Genomic DNA, 22,535 nt, shown 5'->3' on the forward strand with positions numbered 1-22,535 from the left:
ATTTCAAACTCAGATCTGTGTAAGAATCACCTGGCATCATTCCCAGAGAGTCCAATTCAGTAGCTGTCTCTTCCTTAGGCTTCTTATTGCAAGTAACAGAAGCCAACCTGAGCCGATTTAGACAGAAGAGGAGTTCACTGAAAGGGAATATTCAGTAGTTCACAGGACTTCTGGGAAGCTAGAGAACTGGAGCGAGGCAGCAGGGGGGATCTCAGCCAGAATCACTCCACTGAGCCAGTCTGGCGAGGACACTGCTGCCTCGCACTAAATGCCACAGCATATACCACCACTGTCGCCTGGGGACTGGGCACCTTCACTGCTGTTGCCATCAGTATAAGAATGATCTTCCACTCTCTCTGCTCCTGATTCAAAGTCTGTAGTGAGTGCCTCTGATTGGCCAAGGCTAGCTCGTACTTACCTGTACCCTAGCTGCAAAGGAGTCTGGAAAAGCATGAATTTGGTTTCATCAGCTTTTATATGAGGCAAGCTCTGCTGAGACTTGTGTAGCAAGTAGTTTCCCAGATGTAGGAGAGAGGTTCAGATACCAGTCTGGCAAAAATGACAAATGTCTGGGACTTCCATGGTGGCACAGTGGTTAAGAACCTGCCTGTCAATGTAGGGGACACAGGTTCAAGCCCCGGTCCGGGAAGATCCCACATGCTGCGGAGCAACTAAGCCCATGCGCCACAACTACTGAGCCTGTGCTCTAGAGCCTGCAAGCCACAACTACTGAAGCCCACGCGCCTAGAGGCCGTGCTCCACAATAAGAAAAGCCACCACAATGAGAAGCCCATGCACCGCAACGAAGAGTAGCCCCTGCTCACCACAACTAGAGAAAAGCCCACGCTCAACAACGAGGACCCAACGCAGCCAGAGATAAATAATTAATTATAAATTAATTGTTATTTAATTAATAATAATTTAATTAATTAATTATTTTAAATGACAAATGTCCTTGGCAGGTTCACCAGCCTGCAGGAGGGTGTCCGGGAATCTGCATCTTAACCAGCACCCCCAAGAGTTGCTCATGCAGGTGGTCCATGAACCACGTAATGCGTATAGTGCATTAGCTGGTTTTAAAGAAGTGGGAGTGGATAGAATCACCCAAGGAAAGGAATGAAGAGGACCTGGGCCCAAGCTCCGGGGAGCTCAGGATCGAGAGATTAGGATGGGAAGAGTAGTTAATGAAGGAGACTGAGAAGGAGCTGCCAATGAGGAAGGAAGGAAATCAAGAGAGGACCGTGCCTCAGAAGCCAGGGGAGGAATGTTTCGATGAGGGAGCCATGCTCACCTTTGTCGGATGCTGCCTAGATGTCCAGAGGTCACATAAGAAAATGACAGAGACATGACCCCTGACGTCGGCAACACGGAGGTCATTGATGACCTTGAGAACTGATTTAGGGGAAAAAAACCCCAACGGATATAGTGCTATTTTCCCTTTCACACTGGCCTGGACTGGATTTGAGGAGGAGGCAGATGAGAATTATTCCTGAGAAGGGAAGTAGAGACATGGGATGGTGGCCAGGGACCTGGGCCAAGAGGGTTTTCCAGGCCAGACTTAGAACCCAGCTCCATCTGAGCCTAGCATCTCCCCACTCCAGGCTGCCTCTGCACAAGGACACAGGGTTCTCCTGGAGTGTCAGCCTCAAGGCCAGTCTCACAAAGGCTCTTCACCTCCCCAAATGGCTGTCTTTGAGCCCAAATTCCTTGCCTGGTATTCAGCTGTTTCTGGCCACCGAGGTGACACAGGCATATTTGGGCACAGAAACTGGAGCCGTAGGTGAAAGCAGAAGGAAAATGCTTTGCTCAAAAGCAATTCTGAGGCTTCCCTGGTGGCGCAGTGGTTGAGAGTCTGCCTGCCGATGCAGGGGACACGGGTTCGTGCCCCGGTCCGGGAGGATCCCACATGCCGCGGAGCGGCTGGGCCCGTGAGCCATGGCCGCTGAGCCTGCGTGTCCGGAGCCTGTGCCCCTCAACGGGAGAGGCCACCACAGTGAGAGGCCCGCGTACCACCAAAAAAAAAAAGCAATTCGGTAGTGTAGTCCTCAGACATCTTTGCTAGAAAGTCCTTTTGATGGGCCCAGAGTACATGAGGCAGTGAAGCCCACGGGGGCACAATGAGATCCCCAGAGTCTGGGACAGGGCCCTGGGCCCCCTTTGTCCTGGGAACTTTGTGAGTGGGCATCACTGGGAAGGGTACAGGAGGCTGAGCTGGGAACAGCTGCCAAAGGTTTTCTAACTGGGCTGGGTTTTGACCTTGACCGAGCTTTTTTTTGTTTTTTGTTTTGTTTTGTTTTTGTTTTTGCGGTACGCGGGCCTCTCACTGTTGTGGCCTCTCCCGTTGCGGAGCACAGGCTCCGGACGCGCAGGCTCAGCGGCCATGGCTCACGGGCCCAGCCGCTTCGCGGCATGTGAGATGTTCCCGGACCGGGGCACGAACCCGTGTCCCCCTGCATCGGCAGGCGGACTCGCAACCACTGCGCCACCAGGGAAGCCCTTGACCGAGCTGCAGATGCTGTTGGCTCTATGCAGACCTACAAATCAGAATCACCCAGGGGTGAGGCCTGGCAAGGGAACAGTTAGAAGTTCCCAGGCAACTCTGATGAACAGTCAGAGTGAAAACTATTGTGGTGAGCTATTGCATGCCCCCTTAAGGTTAGTTATTCATTAAACACTATTTATTGAACACCTGCTGTGTACGAAGGCGAGATGGTACGTTCTGAGGGGATGGAGATGACAAGACAAGGTCCACATCTGGGAATAAAGACTCATGCCCATGAAAACATGATTGACAGCCCACAGCATAGAGGCGGGTGGCTGAGATCTGTGGAGACTGTCCCATAAGTGAAGTCAGGCAGAGCTGGGTTTGAATTCCTATTGATTGTGTGACCTCGGGCACATGACTTGAATTTTCTGAACCTCGGTTTCCCCATCTTCAAATCAGGGCGATAATAACTATCTTATGAGGTTGTTTGAGGTGATTACATATAAAGCATCTAGCATCTACCTGGTGCATAACAGATACTTAATTGTTTTAAATTCCCTTTTACTAAAAACACAAGTACACCTGCATATAGGATGGTTAAATAGATTAGGAACCACAGAGAAATGGGGAAGATAATTGCGAGAGGGATGAGGTAATTACTGTGAGTAAGCCCTAAAATTGTGCAGTCCTGGCACCAGAGCAAAAAGAGAAATCTGTGTACCTTGTGGGTGTCCGGGAATGAATAGCCGAGCCTAGGTCTGGACAAGGCAGGTTCTCCCCTCTGCTCTGCCCTTTGCTCTCTCCTTTCTCCCATCCATTCATTTCTTCATCAAACATTCGTTGAGGGCTTCCCTGGTGGCTCAGTGGTTGCGAGTCCGCCTGCCGATGCAAGGGACGCGGGTTCGTAACCCGGTCCGGGAAGATCCCACGTGCCGCGGAGTGGCTGGGCCCGTGAGCCATGGCCGCTGAGCCTGTGCGTCCGGAGCCTGTGCTCCGCAACGAGAGAGGCCACGGCAGTGAGAGTCCCGCGTAACGCAAAAAAACAAAACAAGGGCTTCCCTGGTGGCGCAGTGGTTGAGAATCGGCCTGCCGATGCAGGGGACACGGGTTCGTGCCCTGGTCCGGGAAGATCCCACATGCCGCGGAGCAACTAAGCCCGTGAGCCATGGCCGCTGAGCCTGTGCGTCCGGAGCCTGTGCTCCGCAACGGGAGAGGCCACAACAGTGAGAGGCCCGCATACCGCAAAAAAAAAAAAAAAAAAAAAAAACTCGTTGAGAGCCTACCCCATTCTCAGTCTTGGGTACGCATTACAATCCCCTGGGTTGCTTTTAGGTAGATTTTTTTAAAATAGAGATAAAATTCATATTACATAAAATGTACCATTTTAACCATTTTAAAGCGTACAGTTCGGCAGTCTTTATTCACAGTATTGTGCAATCATTACCACTGATTCTAGAACATTTCCATCAGCCCAAAAAGAAATACTGGGCTCATTAGAAGTCACTCCCCACTGTCTCTCCCCCAGCCTCTGGCAACTTTCAGTCTCTGTGGATTTGCCTATTCTGGACATTTCATGTCAGTGGAATCCTACAATATGTGGACTTTTGTGTCTGGCTTCTTTCAGTTAGCATAATGTTTTCAAGATTCTTCCATATTGTCTGGATTGCTTTGAAAGCAATAAAAATAGGAATAGCAAACACACTAGGCAGTGTTGTAAGCATTTCCCATATACATTTTAACTCATGTAATCCCCATCAAAGGCACAGAGAGATGAAATAACCCAGTAAACAGGATTGCCAAAGAACATACAGGATGTGCATGCAAGGTATGGGACATGCTTATACTAAAAATTATTCATTGATTATCTGAAATTCAAATATAGCTGCATGTCCTGTATTTATTTATTTATTTATTTATTTATTTATTTTTTTCGGTACGCGGGCCTCTCACTGTCGTGGCCTCTCCCATTGCGGAGCACAGGCTCCGGACGCGCAGGCTCAGCGGCCATGGCTCACGAGCACAGCCGCTCCGCGGCACGTGGGATCTTCCCGGACCGGGGCACGAACCCGAGTCCCCTGCATCAGCAGGCGGATTCTCAACCACTGCGCCACCAGGGAAGCCCCTGTATTTATTTTTGACAAATTGGGCAACTCTGCTAGCAGTAAGTGGCAGAGCCAGGATTTGGACCTGGGCAGTTCAAAGCACACTTGAGTGCATTACTTCTCACTCCTCCTCTTCCTCCCCAGGGACTCTGACTTAACAGGTCTGAAGTGAGGCTCTGGAACCCTTATTTTTTTAAGCACCCCAGGTGATTCCCCTGGCAGCCTGGGGATGTGTCGCAGGGCCTGGGAATACAGAGCTGTCTGCTGGGCAGGATGGCTATCATGCAGCCCTCCCTGTATACCTGGCACTGGGCTAGGTACTTAAATGCCCCATCACATTCAGTCTCATGAGATAAGTGCTATTATTATCCCATTTGACAGATGTGAAAATGGAGGCACAGAGAAACTAAGTCACTTGCCCCAGGTCACACAACTAAGAGTATTAGAACTAGAATTTGGACCTCAGAACAGTGTGATGTCCCGAATTCTTAACCCCTGCTGCCTTTTCTGTGTTCCCACAGGGCCTTGCTAGTATCTCTTCATTCATTTACTCACTCATTCATTCCACAAAGGTTTACTGCTACTCATGTGCCAGGCCCTGTGCTGGGTGCTGTGGCTATATAAAGGCAAATGAGCCAATCCTTGCCCTTTGAGCATTTTCAGCGCCATAGAGAGTCAGACGTGGTAAATAAGGGCCACGAATTCTCTGATAGAAGGCTGTAGTGGACACAGGGTGGCATAAAGTCAGTTTTGTTGTGATGGGGTGGGGGTGCCCTGTAAGCTGAGAAGGGAAAGATGGAGTGTTCGCTACAGAATGGGAAAAAGGCTTTCTTTTTTTCCAGGTCTAGCGGCTGGAAACAGCGTGGCACGTTGAGGAAACTGCAGAGTTGGGGAGGACTGGGGTTTAAGGCAGCGGTCCCCATCCTGTTTGGCACCAGGGACTGGTTTTGTGGAAGACAGTTTTTCCGCGGACCGGGGGGGCGGGGGATAGCTCCGGCGGTAATGCGAGCGATGGGGGGTGATGGGGGGCCCGCAGATGAAGCTTCACTGGCTCTCCCGCCGCTCACCTCCTGCTGTGCGGCCCGGTTCCTAGAGGACCGGTACCGGTACTGGTCTGCGGCCTGGGGGGTTGGGGACCCCTGGTTTAAGGGATTCATAATGACTGTCGAGTTGGGGCAGGGCGGGATTCATCCAGGCCAACAAGGGAACCCAGAGGATGGGCGGCGTGGGGCCCTCTGCTCCTGTGTCCAGGAGGGCAGGCTGGTTCTCCCCAGGGTTGGGTGGAATTCAGGGCTTGGGGCCAGGGGTCAGATGGGAATCTTCAGCGATCCTCCTGCAGAGTTCTTGGTCTCTTAGCTCATCACCACCGAGCAGTCTCCCGAGGAAAATCCCAGCCAGGAAACTTGGGGTTTGTGGAGGCCTCAGCACACGCAGAGGGTGCGGCTCCCTTCCTGCAACCCCTCTTCCTCCCCGCTTCCCACCATGCTGCAAGGGGCAGCTGCTGAGGCTGAGCTGGCAGGGCTGGCCGGGTTCCCGGGCTGGGGAGACGGCTTCGGGGGCCCAAGGGAAGGGGCGCACAGCGCGCCACAGGCTCCAGCAGCGCAGGAAGGAAAACAGCGAGAGACTGAGGGATCCTGAAATAATAAATGTCAGAGCTGGCAGGAGCCTTCCACGTCACCGCCCAACCCCTCGTTCCAGACAGGGAGGGAGGGAGGGAAGGGGACTGCTCAAGGTCACACCAGGGGCTGGGGCCAGGTCCTGCTCCAGGCCTTGCAGTGTGGCTCCTCCTGACTGTCCCGGCCTGGACTCTTGGGGGCTGGGGCTGGGGGCTTATCCAGATGAAAACCGTTTGGAGACTTTTGCTCCTGCTGGTGGCTGAGGTTGGGGCAGTCTTGCAGGATATGATTAACCCCGCCTCTGAGTCCCGGAGCTTTGACCTGGAAGGGTCATGTCTGTCAGCTCTAAATTGTATAGGTGGGAAAACGGAGGCATAGGCGGAGGAAGGAACTTGCTCAGAGGGATACAGAGGGCCTGATGGCAGAGGCAAGCCTAAAATTCAGTGCCTCCCCTCCCTTCCCCCAAAGTGTTTCTGCATTGCTTTTGGACATGCCTGACTTCCACCGTTAGAAAAAATATAACCTAATTTAATCTTCACAGTGACCCTTACAGAGATAAGTGGGGCTCAGAGAGGTGTGATAGTGAGAGAAGGCTCTGGAGGCAGAGGGCTGTACACTTCCTAGAGCTACTGACATGCCCCTGAGCCGGTTGCCTCGCCTCCCCCAGCCTCGGTTTTCTCATCTGTAAAATGGGGAAGATATTAACTACCTCACAGGAATAAACAAGGGAACAAAAATAAAACGAGCACTTAGCAAGTTGGGTGGCGGTTGGATTCATGTAATCAGATCAGCCTGGGAGCTTGGAATCCGAGTGTCTCCTGTTGGCCATCTCCTTTGAGCTGGGCTGGGCTGTGCTCTCCGTCACCCAGTCAAGCCTGGGGTTCAGGGCTGCACCCCCTTTCTCCCACTTGGCCTGGGTCTACAGATGAGCCCCAGAGTCAGTCTTTCTACCGCAAGAATTTTTTTTGGCCATGCCACACAGCTGGCAGGATCTTAGCTCCCTGACCGGGGATCAAACTTGTGCCCCCTACAGCGGAAGCGTGGAGTCCTAACCACTGGACCGCTGGGTAAGTCCCATCTACCATGAGAATTTATTGCATCACTCCTCTCTTGTTCAGAACCCTGCAGGAGCTCCTCATCACCTGTGGGATAAAACCTAGAGTTTTGGGTTCAAAGCATGGATTCTGAAGCCTGACACCCTGGGCTGGAGTCTAGGTTCTACCACTTATCAGCTATGTGAGCTGGACAGATGCCATACCCTGGGCCTCAGGTTCCTCATCTGTAAAACCTCCTGGGGTTGTTGACAGGATTTGGTGAAATAATGCAAAGTCTGTCAGGTGCTTAGAAGAAGCCTGGCATGTGGCAGTGATATAAAAGCATCCCCTCGCCTCTCATTAGGAGCATGGACTCCCAGAGGGTCATTCGGGGCCCTGCTTAGCCTGAGGCCTCACTGCTCACCACTTCCTCACTGGCCCCGGTAGGTGCCTGCCCCATAAGCTCCAGGCTGCTCCCCAAACGTGCTGACACTCCTACCCGGGGACTTTACCGAGGCGCCTCTCCCCTCTTAGCGTCACCTTCCCCGTCCTACTTTGCTCCACCAGTTTCTCCTCATTTTTCAAGGCTCTGGTGAAGCATCACTTCATCCCAGGGTGGGGTGGGCGCTCCTGGTCTGTGCCCCCCACAGGCTTCTTTTCTGCTCCAGCCTCACCCAGGCCTCCTCAGCCCTTGGCAAGCACATCCTTGTCTATGTTGTGTCTTCCCCACTGGGCTGTGAGCACCTTGAGGGCAGGGCCCAGCCTGACCTCCCTCTCTTCCCAGCACCTTCATGGCCAGGCAAGGTACAGCCGGACACTCAGTATGTCTGGACGAGCCCCTACTGTGTGCCAGTGACTCTGCTGGAGACCTTGCCCCAGCCCCTCCCTCTACCCCACTGGGTGGAGAGGGGCAGGCTTGCAGATTTGAGGTTCCAGGGGAGATGCTTGTTCAGGGAGTGAGCTGAGCTGGGATTGCCTGGAGGAGGGATGCTAGCGAATACTTCCCAGTCCCACCCTTGCCCCTCCTTGCTGGCCACCCACAGAGGGCCCTGTGGGGCTCCTTGCTTTCTTTTGATCTGCTGTTTGGGCAGGTAGGTGAGCAAAAGCAAACTTTGAGCATGATGTGAACAGGATAGCTCACGTTTGCAAGGGCTACAAACTTAGCCAGTCCTTATTGATTTGATTCCCAGTGGGAGGTGGCTGGAATGGCACTGACTATCATTCCCATTCTGCAGATGCGGACCCTGGGGCCCAGAGACTGGAGAGGTTGCAGACTTGCTCAGGGCCTTGGTATTGGGTCCAGAATAGAACCCCAGTCTCCTCTCTCTACATCTTGTGTTCTTTCTGCTACGTGCCCTCTTTGGAATTAGGCAACAGAGCTTGTGCAACTTCCTTTAGCCAGCAGGTCAGCCTTAAGCCCTTCCTGTCTGCCCCTCAAGCACCCTCCCGCCTGGCCCTTGCCCTCCTTTGCCTCTCTCAGGCCGACTTCTCCAAACCCCACTCTCTCCCATCCCATTCCTCTTATCAAAAGCTGTGCCCAGACAGCTGTCCATTGAAAGGGGCCCGCTCATATACTAAGGTGTCAAGGGGTTTCAGGTAACAGTGCAGTGGTCCTCAACTTTTCTGAACATAGGAACCCCCTGTCTTCTTTTTTTTTTTTTTTTTTCCTGTGGTACGTGGGCCTCTCACTGTTGTGGCCTCCCCCGTTGCAGAGCACAGGCTCCAGACGCGCAGGCTCAGCGGCCATGGCTCACGGGCCCAGCCGCTCCGCGGCATGTGGGGATCTTCCCGGACCGGGGCACGAACCCGTGTCCCCTGCATCGGCAGGCAGACTCTCAACCACTGCGCCACCAGGGAAGCCCCTCCCCACCCGTCTTCTTTCATTAACTTCACATTGTAGAAATTTTCAAACATCAAAGTAGACTCACCCAGCTTCAACAACTATTATTTTGCCAATTTTATGTTTTCATCTACTAGCCCTCATTCTTTCTTATGGAGAATTTGGTATATTCACAGAAAACAGAACAAAATGATGAACCTCCAGTTGCTCATAACCCAGTCCTGCCCCGTGCCCATCCCAACCTGCTTCCCCAACTCTCATCTTGTTTTGAAGCAAATCCCAAACGTCATATTGTTTCAGCCTTAAATATTTCAATACATAGCTCTAAACAGTAAGGACTTCTTTTTTTGCTTACGTAACTAAAATGGGATGCCATTCTCGTACCCCAAAACATTAATAATAATTCCTAAATCATCAACTATCCAGTTTTCAAATTTCCAGTTGTCTCATAATTATCCTAACTTCTTTTACAGTTTATTTTTTAAAAAGCAGGATTCAAGTTAAGTCCATTTGTTGATGGGTGTTTTCAGGCTCCTAAGATTCCCCCTCCATCATTTTTTTTTTTTTTTTTTGAGGTACGCGGGCCTCTCACTGCCGTGGCCTCTCCCGCTGCGGAGCACAGGCTCCGGACACGCAGGCTCAGCGGCCATGGCTCACGGGCCCAGCCGCTCCGCGGCATGTGGGATCCTCCCGGACCCGGGGCACGAACACGCGCCGGCAGGCGGACTCTCAACCACTGCGCCACCAGGGAAGCCCCCCCACCATCATTTTTGGTTTCGTTTTTTGTAGTCCACAGGAAAACAAACCAGTGGCTTATTCTGTAGTTTCACATCATCTAATTGTGCTCACTGTTGCATTCCCCAGGTGTGGTTTAACGAGTCTCTCCATCTTCTGCACTTTCTATAAATAAATCAGTAGTTAGAAATGAAAAGCCCCAGGGTTTTCTGTGCATTTTTTGTCATTTCATTAAATATTTGAAGTGTAACTTGGTTTGCTCATTAAAATATTGTATTTTATTTTTCACAGTTAACATGTAGTACATATAATTTCATCTTCTCTCGGACATCAAAGATCAAAGGAGCCAAGATTCTGCCACCTCACAGAAGGACCCCCTTTCTTAAAAATGTATCTTATTCAAGTATAGTCGATTTACAGTGTTGTGTCAATTTCTGCTGTATAGCAAAGTGATTCAGTTATACGTATCTATCTATCTATCTATATATATATATATATATAGAGAGAGAGATACACACACATATTCTTTTTCGTATTCTTTTCCATTTTGGTTTATCACAAGATATTGAATAGTTCTCTGTGCTATACAGTAGGACCTTGTTGTTTATCCATTTTATATATAACTGTTTGCATCTGCTAATCCCAAACTCCCAGTCCATCCTTCCTTCACCTCTCCCCTTGGCAAACACAAGTCTGTTCTCTATGACATAAGGAACCCTTTTTAATGTCAAGGTTTCACTGACCTTTCCTTTACACTTGTACTTTTAGTATTGATTGATTGATTGATTGATTAAGAAATATGGAAAAGGACAAAAAGCTACCATGAATTCAAAAATACATTTAAATATTTGTGTCTTATTGATCATAACAGCTGCATTCATATTTGGAATGTGGTCATACTAATTTGTGAGACTTCTTTATTGGTCTGTAGTGCTTACTATATAAGTGTGCCTTCATAGGGCCATGGTAGTAACTCCTTGGACTTCCAGGGCCTGGGGCCCACAGACTGGGAATAAACAAGGGAGTTAGAGTCCAACAGTTAGAGTCCAACTGTCCCAGGTCTATCTCGGCCACTTCCTAGCTATGTGAGCTCAGGCAACTTTCTTTACTTCTCTGAGCCTCACTAACTCATCAGTCAGATGGGAATAAAAGCAATGACTGTCTTATCAGGATGCTATGAGTCTTAAAGGGTGGATGTCAAATTACTTTACAAACTGTAAAGCTCTGTGCAAGTTTTGGATTATATTCTTTCCTTAGTTTCCTTAGAATTTCCTATGAGACCTGGGGCAAGAAACTCATCTGAGCTTTTGTTTTGCAGTCTGTAAAACGAGGAGGTAATGTTAGATTATCTCCAATATTCTGTGATTTACTCTCTCAAGGGACAACATCATGGTCCAAAACAAAGCTAGAAACTGGTTTTGTTCTCCTGTGCCAACTATACTTTAATTGGTAGAGGCTACCTGAAGAACTGCCTCAACAGAATGATGGAACAAAACCAGAGTCAGTGGGAAAAATACTGTGACTGATTAATGATGGCTCCAATGGTCATGGGATGCCACAAAAGGGGCGCCTATGCCCCGTATTATAATAGTCCAAAGGAGTGAATGTCTAATGGTGAAATTTAATCTGCAGCTTTCAAGGCCTTAGCTTTAGCAGCTCTGCCCCCTGGGCTGGGTAGCCATGGTTACCACAGCTGGCTCTGAGAAATCACAGGAATGAAGAATGGCTCCTATTGATGAATCCTGACCCAGGAAGAGGGCATGCAGAAGGCCCTTCCAAGCAAGGCAGCTGGGCATGGCCCTAGTGCTGCCATCTATGATCTTTTGCCTGCAGAGAGCGAGAGCACAGTGTGTGTGTGTGTGTGTGTGTGTGTGTGTGTGTGTGTGTGTAGGGGGTGGGGGGGCACAAAGGGCAGTATCACCAACTGGAATTCAGACTTTGTCCAGGCCTAGCCAGGCAAGGCTGCCCGAAGGACTCCAGTTGGTTTTCCAAGTTCAGACATGTCCCTGGTACTCTGAGTTTCGCCTGCCTTTGCCCAGTGCCTGCCCAGGCTCTTGCATGGACTCTTAGCTTTGAGAGAAATCTAAATGGCCATCACTACTAATCCAAAATCTGGTGCCTGAATCATGCTCTACCACCTGAAGTCCCTAAATACTTCAAGGTCACTCCCTCCAGGGTCACTTATTCTTGCTTAGGAACTTCTTCCTGTGTTTGAGCTGAAATCTGTTTCTGTGTCTCTAATTCTACCTTTCAGTCTTGGAAATCCTCTTCAGGGCCAACTTCAATAAATCTGTTTTCTCTCTAGTAGGACAGCCCTTGGAGTATTTGCAGTTGGGGCCCTGACACTGCTGTCAACTTCCTTTTCTTTGGACAGGTCTCCCTCTGTCCCTAGCTCCTCCCTTCCTGTGTGAGGGGATGTGGAGGGGATATGGTAGAGATGGTGGAGCTGAAATTCAGGCTCAGAGGCAGATCCAGTCCCAGGGTCAAAGAAGCCATGTCCCTTAACCTCTGTGGGGCAGCTTGGTGTTATGGAAGGAACATTGGCCCTGGATTTGACCAGACCTGGGTCTAAATTATGACTCTGCCACTGTTCAGCATTATGTGACCTGGACATACTTGGACATGTTCCTTCCCCTGACAGCTTCATCTATAAAAATGCAGATGGTGATACCTGTCTCAAATGGTGGCTGGGAGGGTGACAAGTAAGAGTCTGGCCCAGAGCCCTTACTCAGGCACTCAGGACATGTAACATCTTGCACTCTGTGTCTGCCCAGTGACAGAGGTATCACTGTGGCCCATCTGTACCTGTGGTTCCCACATCTTGCTGAGCAGTATCATGGGGGTGGGGGGAGGTATCTTTAATTAGTTGAAGGAAAGTTGAGAAATTCCTAAACCAAATTCCATTTAATTTTGCAATGGATAACATCATTAGCGATCAAATAATAATATTCTAAGCACTTTACCTATGTGAGTTCATTTAATCTCCCCAACAACCGTATATAGTAGAAACTATTTAATCATCCTCATTTCGTGAATGGGGAAATTGAGGCACAGAGAGGTCACATAGCAAATACCAAAATGGAGCTAGAATTCAAAACCAGGTAGTTTGGAGCCAGCCTCATACTTTTAGCAATGATAAATTACTGCATCTCTGAAAGGTGGAATTAGACCAGTGATCCCCAAACTGGAGCATGCGTAGCAATCACCTGGAGGGCTCGTTGAAACACGAATCGCTGGGCCTCACCTCCACATTTTCTGATTCAGCTGAAGAATCTGCATTTCTAACACATTCCCAGGTGAAGCTGTTGCTGCTGACCCTACTTCGAGAATCACTGATTACTGGGGATTAAAAGGACTCCCTGAGTCCAGAGGCTGATTTTGGGGTTTTGTTAACCTATCCAGTCACAGGCACGAGGAATGAGGGCTGATCTCATACAAAGGCAGAAAACAAATCACAGTAAAAATCATACTCATATTTTCCAAATGCCCCAAGCCTTGGCACCGTGCTGTTATGTCTGTGATCTCATCTAAGCCTCACAGTAACTGTGAGTTAAGTGGAGAATGGATTGTTTTTCCCCATGTGATATTATCTTTCTTCCATTTTTAAGAAGGGGAGGTTTAGAGATCTGGCTGGACTAGTATCACCCAGGGAGATAGTTTTCGGGAGACTTGGGCTAGAATCGTAGCTTGGGACTCATCGTGCTATGGTAGGCTCATTACTGGAGTTCTAAAAACCTCTGTGCCTTTCTGCAAATCCCTTCCCATCCCCAGGCTTTGATCTGAAATTTCTCCTTAAAACGGTATTTCTTTAGCTTAAATTTTTGCCCCATTGCATCATAGAGGGTACGTGTTATCAGTCATTTATAACCCAGTGTGAATGATTTTCAAATATTTTCTTGAGAAAAGGGTGATTAGAATTCCCCCCTCTTTGTTTCCCTTTCAGGCACTTTGTGTTTATATGTCTGTGAGCCTTTTGAAGGAAGGGGCCATAAAATAGGGACCAGGAGATGCTTGTTGAAATGAATGAATGAATGAATGAATGAATGATCCTCTCCTTGCCCATCCTTCCCAGAGCGAGCCTCCCTCCTCTAGCACTTCTACCATTTATACCTAGTACTCCCCCATACCACATCACAGCGCAGCCTCTTAGTCCAGTGCTCACAGCCAAGCACCACAGCTTAAAGCTTTCCCTGTTCCTCCTAAGCAGACACAGCTCTGCTTTCCCTGGGCTCTGAGGTACCTTGTCCATCTTCCATTATAACCCTAATCACATTGCATTATAAATATCTATTTACTTGGCTCTTTCTTCCCTTAGATGGTGGTGTCCCCAAGAGCTGAGATTGTGTCTCTTATGCAGGATGTGAACACATAGCAGGCACTCAATAACTAGTTGAATGAATGAATGAATAGCTGTGTGAACCTTGGTTGCTAAGAGCAGTAGGGGCAGGAATGGTATCTTGCCAGGCAGCCATTTCCTGATACATTTCTGACAAGGGCATCAAGGGACAGTTTGTGGGTGATTAGGATGAGTTGCCTGCCTGTACCAGTAAGAGCTAAGTTCAGCTACAAGTGACAGAATATGTAGCATAACAGTGGCTCAAATAAGATAGACATTTACTTTTCTTTCATATAAAAGACATCTACAGATAAGTAGTCCAGAGCTGATAGGTTGGGTACACAGTCACCAGGGACAAGGCTACTACTTTGTTGCTCCACCATCCATAACATGTGGCTTCTACCTCATGGTCCAAGATGGCTGCCTGAGCTCCAGACATCACAAATGCATTCTAGATAGGAGAAAAGTATGACAGGACACCCCTCCCTTCCTTTTTTTTCTTTTCTTTATTAAATTTTTTTTTCTTTATTTTTGGAGCAGTTTTAGGTTCACAGCAAAATTGAGTGGAAAAGTATAGAGAGTCCCCAAACACCCCTGGCCCTACACAGGCACAGCCTCCCCTACTATTACCATCCCACACCAGCGTGGTACATTTGTTATAATCAATGAACCTACACTGACACATCATTATCACCCAAATTCTATAGTTTACATTAAGGTTAACTCTTTTTTAAATTATTATTATTTTTTTATTTTTGGCTGCATTGGGTCTTCATTGCTTTCTCTAGTTGTGGCAAGCAGGGGCTACTCTTCATTGCGGTGCGCCAGCTTCTCATTGTGGTGGCTTCTCTTGTTGCAGAGCACAGGCACTAGGCACATGGGCTTCAGTCGTTGTGGCACGTGGGCTCAGTAGATGTGGCTCGCAGGCTCAGTAGCTGTGGCACACGGGCTTAGTTGCTCCACGGCATGTGGGATCTTCCTGGACCAGGGATTGAACCCGTGTCCCCTGCACTGGCAGGCAGATTCTTACCACTGCTCCACCAGGGAAGTCCCTTAAGGTTCACTCTTGGTGTTATACATTCTATGAGTTTTGACAACTGTACAGTGACATGTATCCACTATCCTGGTATCATACAGAATAGTTTCACTGCCTAAAACTCCTTTGTGCTCCACCTATTCATCCCTCCCTTCCCCCAACTCCTGGCAACCACTGATTTTTTACAGTTTCCATAGTTTTGCCTTTTCCAGAATGTCATATAGTTGGAATCCTACAGTCTGTAGCCTTTTCAGATTGGCTTCTTTCACTTAGTAATATGCATTTCAGTTTCCTTCATGTCTTTTGTGGCTTGATAACTCACTTCTTTTTAACACTAAATAATAGTACATTGTCTTCCAAGTTTTGGCAGTTATGAATAAAGTTGCTATAAACATCCATGTGCAAGTCTTTATGTGGAAATAAGTTTCAACTCATTTGGTAAATACCAAGGAGAGCAGTTGCTGGATCATATGGTAAATGTATGTTTAGTTTTGCAGGAAACTGCAAAACTGGATTCCAAAATGGCTGTACCCTTTTGCATTCCTACCAGCAATGTATGAGAGTTCCTGTTGTTCCACATCTTCACCAGCGTTTGGTGTTGTCAGTGTTTTGGGTTTTGGTCATCCTAATAGGTGTGTAATCCCTCCCTTCCTTTTTAAAAATAAATCCATTTATTTTATTTATCTTTGGCTGCATTGGGTCCTCGTTGCTGCGCGCGGGCGTCTCATTGCGGTGGCCTCTTGTTGCAGAGTACGGGCTTCAGTAGCTGTGGCTCGCAGGCTCCAGAGTGCAGGCTCAGCAGCTGTGGCGCACGGGCTCAGTTGTTCCGCTGCACACGGGATCCTCCTGGACCAGGGCTCGAGCCCAGGTTCCCTGCACTGACAAGTGGACTCTCAACCACTGCGCCACCAGGGAAGCCCCCTCCCTTCCTTTTAAAACTACTTTCTGGAAGATAACAAATGATATAGCCATTACATACCATTGGTTAGAACTGTCACATGACCACATTTAGCTGCAAGTTAGGCTGGGAAATGTAGTCTTTTTTTGGCTGCGTTGGGTCTTCATTGCTGCGCGCGGGCTTTCTCTAGTTGCGGCGAGCCAGGGCTACTCTTTGTTGTGATGCGAGGTCTTCTCATTGCGGCGGCTTCTCTCGCCACGGAGCATGGGCTGTAGGCGCAAGGGCTTCAGTAGTTGTGGCACATGGACTCAGTTGCTGTGGCTTGCAGACTCTAGAGTGCAGGCTCAGTTGCTGTGGTGCACGGGCTTAGTTGCTCCACAGCATGTGGGATCTTCCCGGCCCAGGGCTCGAACCTGTGTCTCCTGCATTGGCAGGCGGATTCTTAACCACTGCGCCACCAGGGAAGCCCCGGAAATGTAGTCTTTATTGTGAGTGGCCAAGTGGCCATCTGAAAAGTCAGAGTTCTAATTGCTAAGGAGGAAGAGAGAATGGATTGGGAACCAACCAGCAGCCTCTGCTACACTGCAGGGAAGAGAGATCCTCTCAAACTAGCTTAAGCACTAAAGGGAATTTGTTTGCTAGGTTCAGGGGTATTTCATGGAGGCTCAAGGACAGGAAGTATGGAAGGGCCTCTGAGAGTGAAGGATCTGGAAAGTTGCCAGAAACCAGGGCAGCTCTTCTCTGTGGCAGCATGAGTCTCATTTGCTTCTTTCTACACATCTATTTTGTTCTTTTCCCTTTGCTTAAACACTTCCAATCAATTAGCTAGCTTTCCAGAGCCCAATTCCAAATTCCTTGGAAAGAGAATCTGATTGGCCCAGCTTAGGTCAAGTGTCAACCCTGGTCCAATCAACTCTGGCTAGGACAAACAAGGCAGCAAGGACCCAACTGTAGAGGGGTTTTCAGAGAACGGGTGTCATGGGATAGGAAGACTCCCTAAACGGTATCTAGAGCATGGACATAGACCTCTCAGGTCTGTGTCCCAGGGGCTTTGCAAACCATCATTCATTTAGGTAAACAATTATTGAGCACCTTTTGTATACTAGGCACATGGATCTGCCTTCTAGGGAGTTTTCTAAATCTCTTTGGAATTTGTTCATATCTTTAACCTGCACTGTCTTTTGGAGTGAAGCCCTAGCTTCTTAAATTAATCAACTCTTATCTTTCCCTTTCAAGTTTCAAGGTGGGAGTCAAGGGCTTTGGCAAACACGTGTTTCCCCGTCTAGGTCTTTGGGAACTACAGACATGTCCGTGTTCTCCCCTGTTGTCTTTGTCTCTCAGATAGAAACATCTTAGTTCTTTAGCTGAGTCAGTTATGGCCCCCTCTCCCCAATCTCCCTAAGTCCTCAACTTTCTTTCTTCAGCTCTGGGATGGGCCTCTACTGGTCCCAAACATGAAAGTATCTCAAGGTCATACTCAGGGGAGAGACTGTTAGGTTTCTATTCCCTGGAGGAAAAGTACCCAGAATTTGATGGGTACTTTAGGACACACTCTGTGCTCAGCATCAAACTAAACCCTTTATTTGCATCATCTCATACATCCAGTCCTCATAGTAACGCTGAGAGGTAGGCATTATTTCCCTCATTTTACAGATAGCTAATCAGGGAGCTCAGAAAGAATAGGCAACTTGCCCGAAGTCACACAGCATCTGGGCAGTGGAGCTGGGCTTCAAAACCAGACCCCTCTCCCTCCAGAGGCTTCCCGTGTGCCCAAGGCGTCTGAAAACACTCCGCATTGCCTCCAAGGACTGCCTTGTGCTTGTCCTCCTGTGAGTTTGGTTTAGAATCTTGGCAGATACCATTCCAAATGTTTGCTAACTCTTGCCACATTGAAGTAACTCTTTGGCGATCAAATTTTGATCCCATTATCGTCACTGGACAAAATAGGGGGGGGCTGGGGTCAGGGTGCAGCCATCGTGTGTGGATGCAGTGCTGTACTAGGGCACCCCCTGGAAGCCCAGCTCTGCTGCTTCCCCACTATTTGACTCTAGGCAAGACCCTCCCCTCTCTTGGCCTCAGTTTCCTCATCTGTGGCTCTGTGGGCCCTTTGCAGCCCTAATTCTCTAGTTTCCCACTTAACTATGCATTTCATGAGGATTTCATGAGGTTGGCAGCTTCTGTAGCCCACTGAAAGAGCGGCGTGTCTGGGAGGTTTCCATCTGGGCTGAGCCGCCCGGGGCATGTGACTCCTGCACGTGATGCTGTCACATCTTCTGGCTTCCCCACAGTCTGCTGTTTGTTCTGCAACCCCTGGAATTTGGGGTTGCCTGATATCGTCCCAGCAGTTCTCTCCAGGGGGTGCTGAGTGTCCACCTCTACCCTCTTCATCTCACTGCCCACCGATGGTGCCCCAGCCTCTTCCTCCTTATCCTCATGTGGCTGCTTACTGAGCCTGGGGTTTGGGGAACAAGTCTCTCCCCATCTGAGTCTTTCGAGAATATAGAGATGTCCATGTTTTCCTCTAGTATTTTGCTAAGTGTCGTGTATGTATTCGTCAAATCATTCTCTCAGCAACTCTGCAGTGTCATCCTCATTTTGCAGATGAGGCACCCTAGGTTCAGAGAGGCGAACAGATTTATCTAGGTTGACACACTAGTTAGTGCCAGAGCCGAGGTTCGAACCCTGGCCTGGCATATACCCCGCTATGCCACGTGCCTTGGAATTGCTATGTTTACTTGTCCTGCATGAGGAGAAAAGCCTGGCCTTCTTGGTGTGGTGTGACTGGTCTGTGGCTTCCCATGTGGTCTGGGTGGGGGAGGGTGGCCTGTTTATGTTTCGTCGGGGTGCAGGGGGACCCTAGGGAGGGAACTATGTGTGTGTTTGGAGGGTGGGATTGCAGTCAGGCACCCCTCCCGGCTGAGCATCCCTGAACCTCTGTCCACATTTGTTTCCAGATGCTGGAAGGAGACCAGGCCATCCTGCAGAGAATAAAGAAGGCTGTGCGGGCGATCCATAGCTCCGGCCTCGGTGAGTGAGCCTGCTTGGTGCCAGCCTGGCGAGGCAGCCCTTTCCCCAGCTCCAGCCTGGAACTAACTCTGCGCCTCCCTGCTCCACAGGGCACGTGGAGAACGAGGAGCAGTACCGAGAGGCCGTGGAGTCCTTGGGCAACAGCCACCTGTCTCAAAACAGTCACGAACTGTCCACCGGCTTCCTGAACTTGGCCGTGTTCACCCGTGAGGTGGCCGCACTCTTCAAGAACCTGGTGAGGCCCTGCTCCTCCTTCACTCAGCCTCAGCCCAGGCTCAGGGCAAATCTAATCAGTGACTTAAAAACCCGACCAGGAAAGGGTTGGTTTCCACCGTTCTTTCAGGTTTCCCTTGACCTCTAGTCGCTCTTGAACTCTGACCCATGACCTGAGGTTCCTTTCCAGTTCTTTTCTTTTTTTTAAATATTTATTTATTTATTTTGGCTGCGCCGGGTCTTAGTTACAGCACACAGGATCTTTAGTTGCGGCATAAGGACTTCTTAGTTGCGGCGTGCGTGTGGGATCTAGTTCCCTGACCAGGGATGGAACCCGGGCCCCCTGCATTGGGAGCACAGGGTCTTACCCACTGGACCACCAGGGAAGTCCCCCTTTCCAGTTCTGACCTCCTATTTGCATTCTTCTTCCTCTCTGACTTCTTTCCGGCCGGCGTCTCCTCTCTCCTCTCTCCCTCCCTCCCTGCCCTCCTCCTTCTCCTCTGTGGTGAGCACCCAGGAGCAGAGGGGGTCTCACAGTGGGGAGGAGCCCCACTCAAGGGAAGGCGGGCTTGGGTTCCTATCTTTGCATCACTGCCTCTCCTTCACCCTCTTTGTCCTCTGCTTTCCCAACCATACCTGCTTTGTCCTCAAAGGCAAGAACGTGCCTCGCCTCAGCAAGCCTCTCAGCTCTCCTGCACGTGGCCCAGTGGCCTCAGGTTCCTTCCTGAGATGGCCTCCTCCCCATCCGCCAAGTCCCCGCCTCAAGGCTACCCCAAGACGTGAGCTCTTTCCTGGTGCAGGCATGGTTCTCAGTACTTCACGTGTGTTAATATTTCATCCTGGAGCACAGCTCTGTGGGGTTGTTTTTACTGTTGTCCCCCCTGTACAGGCTAGGAAACTAAGACATGAGGTTAAGCACCTTGCCCGAGGTCACACAGTTGATTTGAACCCAGCATCCGAGCACAAGCCTGGCTGTACCACCTCCCAGAAAAGCCTCTCTCCCTCTCGGCTCCATAGCTTTTGGCCCAGCTTTCGTGGCTCAAGTTCCACCCAGGGCCCTTCCTGGCTAGCGGGGACCACATCATCTCTATGAGGCAGTTTGCTTAGTGATCAAGCACCCACACCTCAGGCTTAGACTCAGGCCTTGAATCCCTGCTTTGCTGCCCACTAGGTGTATGACCCTGGGCAAGTGCCTCAGTCTGCCCAAGCCTCATCTGTAAAATGGGGATAACGATGGTCCCCACCTCACAGGGTGAGGATTTCGCAAGTTAAGTGCCTGCTCCGGGGTAGTGCTCGGTTAACATTAGCTAATATTGCTATCTGTCATCATTTTGTTCCTTTGCGTAGCACTGCCTCACACCCTATCCTGCATGTAGAGGCCTTTAACAGTGTTTGAATCAGTGACGTCTTTTGTCTTTAACTCTCCTCCCCTTGTTTCAGTCAAACTAGTGTTTGCTGAGGGTCTCCTCAGTGGTGGGTGATGTACCAGGAGCTGGTGACCCAGGGAAGAGTCAGACTGCCTGGGAGAGCCACAGCCTAGTCGAGGAACTGAGATGTGAAATGACACCAAGCAAGACCAGCAGTGTGGCACAAACTCAAGGACCCAGCGGCTTGGGTCAGAGGTCTAGGGCTGCCATGGCTCAGAAAAGGGGAGGTCAGGATAGGCCACAGGAGGAAGTAGTCAGGAAGGCTTCCTGGAGGAGGTGAGGCCCAAGCTGTACCTTGAAAGTTGGGCTGAAATATTAGATAGGCTGTTTTGAGTTGCCAAATGACAGAAATTCAACTCAAACTAGGTTAATTTTTTTATATGTCTTTTTCTCTCTTTCAATCTGTTTTTTTTTTGTTGTTTTTTGTTTTTTTTGGCCACGCCACATAACTTGTGGGATCTTAGTTCCCTGACTAGGGATTGAACCTGGGCCCACCCAGCCCCGGCAGTGAAAGCACCGAGTCCCAACCATTGACCACCATGGAATTCCCTAGGTTAATTTTTGAAATTAGAATTCACTGGCCCCTATAATGGGAAGTCCAGGTATGCAGCTGGTCTTAGGCTCCTTTTCTTTCTCTTAAAAGAGTTTCTCTCTGTCTCTGCTCAGTGGGCAGGCCCAGATTCACACCTTACAGAAGAAAGACAATCTTTCTCCTGTGACTTTGGCAGAAAAGTCCCAGGAAGTATCCTGATTGGCTGGCTTGGGTCACGTGCCTGTTTCTGATCCAGTCACAGTAGCCGGAGGGTGGGGCACTCCAGTCAGCTCTGACTCCGGTGTTCACCCCATGTGACCATAGGGAATGGGTTCCCCACCTTATAAGGGGAGTCGAGGAACTAGCCAGACAGAAACAACAGATGGGTGCTACAGGTGGACCTCAGAGGGTCAGAGCGCAGAGGTGAGGGTGTCCCTCTGGCAAAGGGACAAAGACAGGCTGACCATGGATGCTGTGGATTGAGCAGTGAGGTGATAAGGCGGATTAGTCAGGGGAGGGGAAGAGCTTTCACAGGAGGCCTACGACCCCGCCACGCCTTGTACTCCTTCACCTTCTTGTCTTTCTCTCCCCTGCCTCTTTTACCCCAGTGCTGTCCTTGGCCTTGTGATGCTTCACCGTACCCTGAGCCCGTTGGGGCTGGATGGACGGTCACCCAAGGTGGGGTATGGGGGTCTCTGCTTTTTCCAGGTTCAGAACCTGAACAACATTGTCTCTTTCCCCCTGGACAGTCTGTTGAAGGGGCAGCTGAGGGACGGGCGACAGGTGAGTTTTCACGTGGGCAGCAGGGGGGGTGCAGAGGTGGTGGGATGGAGCAAGACAGGGGTGGGCAGGAGACGTCAGGGGAGGCAAGGCTGGGCTGAGGACGGAGCCCAAGCGAGGATGACAGGAGGACCTGGCCCTGGGGTGAGCCTAGGATGGCTGACTTACTGTCTGCCAGGGCCCTGTACAACAACCCAATGAGGGGGTCCTGTAGGTGCTGTTATCGCCATTTTGCAGTTGAGGAAATGAGGCTCAGGGAGTTTGGTACCTGCTTACAGTTCACACAGCTGGTCAGTGGAGGAGCCAGTGTGAGAGTCAGGCCTCCTGACTCCCATGCTTGGCTGCTCTCTCTGCAGCAGGCAGCTCCTGGCTAGAGGCAAAGTAGAACTCAAAGAGAGTAACACAATAATCTCCCTGGGAAGTCTGCCCCAGAAGGCCCCTGAGAGGTTCTCCCCGCAGAGGCTTTCCTCCTCG

The 22,535-nt window shown here is 49.9% G+C and overlaps 1 protein-coding gene across 7 annotated transcripts in view; it reads left to right on the forward strand.

The window, feature by feature from the left end:
* Positions 1–22,535, forward strand: part of ASAP3 (ArfGAP with SH3 domain, ankyrin repeat and PH domain 3) — a 48,993-nt gene that overhangs the window by 6,698 nt on the left and 19,760 nt on the right. For all 7 annotated transcript variants that reach the window (XM_059062099.2, XM_067015137.1, XM_059062089.2 and 4 more), the window contains exons 2-4: positions 19,037–19,109; positions 19,199–19,344; positions 21,990–22,064. In XM_059062099.2, coding sequence (XP_058918082.1) covers positions 19,037–19,109; positions 19,199–19,344; positions 21,990–22,064 — 294 coding nt within the window. The remainder of the gene's footprint in view (positions 1–19,036; positions 19,110–19,198; positions 19,345–21,989; positions 22,065–22,535) is intronic.

This window comes from Kogia breviceps, chromosome 1 (genome assembly GCF_026419965.1).
Source record: "Kogia breviceps isolate mKogBre1 chromosome 1, mKogBre1 haplotype 1, whole genome shotgun sequence".
Taxonomy (NCBI): domain Eukaryota; kingdom Metazoa; phylum Chordata; class Mammalia; order Artiodactyla; family Physeteridae; genus Kogia; species Kogia breviceps.